General features: G+C 61.9%; 1 protein-coding gene across 1 annotated transcript; it reads right to left on the minus strand.

The window, feature by feature from the left end:
* Positions 1 to 1,663: 1,663 nt before the first annotated feature.
* On the minus strand, positions 1,664 to 2,706 carry LOC112122147 (proteinase-activated receptor 4-like; the record flags this gene model as incomplete). The annotated part of the gene is made up of 1 exon (XM_024220993.1): positions 1,664 to 2,706. A coding segment is annotated over one exon (1,043 nt), but the record flags the coding sequence as incomplete, so codon positions are not given.
* Positions 2,707 to 3,275: the final 569 nt, after the last annotated feature.

The raw sequence follows: 3,275 nt of genomic DNA on the forward strand, positions 1-3,275 counted from the left end.
GCCTGTAGGCTGTTCCTACATCCCTGAGCACAGGCCAGGTCCGGGAGCAGCCATAGCCCCAGAAGGGCTGGGCTGAAACAGGCAAGACCCAAGACACCTGTGCTGTTTTGGCCTTCGGGGAAGGTCACGCTTCTTGCCATGGACTCTGAATGACTGGCCAACTTCCAGGCCTGTCGCCCACAGTGGGAGCTCGGTCTCCTCATAGCCCTGGCCGCCTGCTGGAGGTTGCAGGGGGAGCAGGAAGCTGCATCATGGGACAGCACTCGCCCTGCGGGGAGCCCTGGGGAAGGGAAAGGGCTGGGGGCTGATGCTGATGTTGGAAAGGGGCAGAGCGGGGGCCTTAGGGCCGCAGCAGGGAGATGGCGGTCATGGCAGGAGCCTCAGTGGATGCACTCCCATCTGGAACCCTGGGCACATCTGGGGGGTTGAGGGTCCTATCAGGAGCCCAGGGCCAGAGCTGAGAGGAGGGTCACAGCAAGGTTTGTGCTCCAGTACTGGGGGTGTTCAGGGCTGCAGTGGGTCACCGAGTTACTGGCATGGAGTTGAGGTCAAGGTGTGGGTGTGGGTCGGCCCTGGGGGATTCTCAGGGCTGAGCTGAGAGCACCCTGCGGTGAGGGAGGGATAGGCTCCCAGGGAGCAGCTCCCCCACCCACTATCCCAGGCTCACTCAGGGGAGGACACGTGCCAGCTGGGGGCTGTACACGAGACACACGAGGACACAGAAAACGGTGAGGGTAAAATCACTTTGCCTTTAGTTTAATGGACACGGCTGGGAGTGGGGCCCATGCTGCAGCAGAGACCTGTTCCAGGATCTCAGCCTCCTGTTTGCAAGGGAGCCTGGGTTGCCAATGCAGGGAGCCTGCCTGAGTCTGCAGCCAGCCTGAAACAACAGCTCCCAGTGGGAGGAACTGCCCCCTCATCTGAATGGGGGTGGATTCTGAAACCTAATGACAGCACAAACACGACCCCACTACCGAGCATTGCACCAGTGAATATTTTACCCCCATGATTCCAAACAGGCTGAACAGGGGCCAGCAGTCCCTCTGCCAAACTGGCCACGTTCCCCTGGCCACGTCTCAGCGCAGCTCCACACTGTCAATACAACAACATGGGAGCACATTGACATGTGACGGGGGGCAGCAGCCAGTGTGGGAGCTGAGTTCCAGATTCAGTAACCAGGGCCCATGTCTCCATGTGCACCCCTGACCCTGGCCACGTCTGGACGTCCAGGACGCTGCCGGTTTGCAGTGTGTGCCCCCAGAGGCCACGGGGACCCTGCTGCAGCTGGTGAGTCCAGCTCACTGGAGCATGCAGATACTGAGGGGCTGATGTGCATTAGGTACCGAGCCCCATAGGGTAGGGCAGCACCGCTTAAAGGGGAAGGAACTCAGCCAAGGACCCAGAGGGAGGCGGTGTCAGTGCTGCTCCTGGTCCCTGTCTCCCTCTCCTGAGATGGCACCCATGGCATGGCTGGAGGTGCCCTCTGTGCAGCTCGCCCAGAGCTGGGGCAGGGTGAGGTGCGGGTCCTGCGCCACAGAGGAAGCGCTGGGGGCAGAGCTGGGGAGCAAGCCATTTCCAAACGCTTGGTTGCCCCATGGGCAGTGGTGGGGGAAACACAAAGCAGCTTCCTAGTCCCCTCCCACTGCCTAAAGGCTCCCCTGGCCTAGGGCTGGCTCTGCTCACTGGACCTCTGGGGCAGGACTTGCTTCTCGGAGGCCCTGCCTGAGGAGGACTTGTTATGCCCCATCCGGCAACAGGGCCTGGCCCGGAGCCGGGCCCGGAAGTCCCGGGAGACGTAGAAGTAGATGAAGGGGTCGAGGCAGTTGTTGAAGGCGCTGACGGCCAGGGCCAGCACATACCAACTGTAGGTGAGGTTGTGCCACTCGGGCTGGGGCTGCAGGTAGTGGAAGAAGAGCAGCACGTTGCTGGGCATGAAGCACAGGGTGAAGACGAGCAGCACCAGGGCCAGGAGGCGTACCACGTGGCCATAGTGCCGCCCCTTGCGGAGCAGCCGCCGCAGCACCCAGCCGTAGGAGACGGTGATGAGCACGAAGGGCACGGCGAAGCCCAACACCACCAGCACAGGGAAGTAGTAGGCCAGCTCGCGCTCCGTGTCCGGCTCCAGGATGTCATGGCAGGTGGTGATGTTCAGCTCTGGGACGTGCTGGGAATGGCGGTAGCGCAGCAGTGGGCTCAAACCCAGCCCCACGGCCAGCCAGACACCCACACAGACTCCCGCCGCCTGCCAGACATGCCGGGAGCCCCTCCACAGGAAGGGGTGCACCAGCGAGATGTAGCGGTCCAGGCTGATGCAGGTGAGGAAGAGGATGGAGCCGTACATGTTCCCATAGAAGAGGGTGACCAGGGCACGGCATGCGTAGTCCCCAAGGAGCCAGTCGTTGCCCAGCAGATGGTAAGAGATCTTGAAGGGCAGCAGGAAGGTGAAGATCAGGTCAGCACCGGCCAGGTTGAGCAGGAAGAGGGTGGAGGCGCATTTCTTGGTCTTGGTGGCCAACACCCAGAAAGCCAGGGCATTGGCTGGCAGTCCGACCAGCAGCACCGTGGAGTAGAGTGTGGGGAGGAGCAGCGTGGTCACTGGGCTACGGAGGTAAGACTTCAGCCAGGAGCTGGAGAATGTGGCGTTCCTGCCGGCCTCCTCGCTGGCTGGGAGGCGGATCATGGCTCGGCCTTTGATTTGACTGGATGCTGCAGGGCCAAGAGAGAAGGGTTAGGGCGCTCCTACAGTCTGCAGGCCAGGAGCCTGGGCACAGCCTGCTGCCCCCCACGCCAGGCCTGCAGATCACCAATGCTCTGCCCAGCCCCTGCTTGGGGCACTGCGCAGGCAGGGGTAACTCAGACCCATGTGTATCCCCATTCCGCAGAAGGGGACCCAAGGCCACAGAAGGCAAGAGGCTCCCAAGGCCATGCAGCCAGGCAGAGGCAGAGGCAGGATAAGAACCCAGGAGTCCTGGGTCCGAGTCCTGTGTGTAAGCCACAGACCGGCCTTCCCATGACTGTAAGCAGCCACCAGAGGGCAGCGTTCTAGCACAACGCTGGGTCCCAGTAGACAAGGTGGGGGAGGGAACAGCTGATGGGGAGAGAGACAAGGTTTGAGCCACACACAGCTCTCCTTCAGGGCTGGGAAAGGTACCCGGAGCCAGAGGTGTTTGCAGGCCCCATCACCTGGCATGGGCCCTTGCAATACCCGTTTATGAGCTCTCCACCCTGTGTTCAGCTGTGACGCCCCGAGGCTACGTCTACAGTACACTCAAACC

This window comes from Terrapene carolina, unplaced genomic scaffold, assembly GCF_002925995.2.
Source record: "Terrapene carolina triunguis isolate 2854851 unplaced genomic scaffold, T_m_triunguis-2.0 Scaffold12140, whole genome shotgun sequence".
Classification (NCBI taxonomy): Eukaryota; Metazoa; Chordata; order Testudines; family Emydidae; genus Terrapene; species Terrapene triunguis.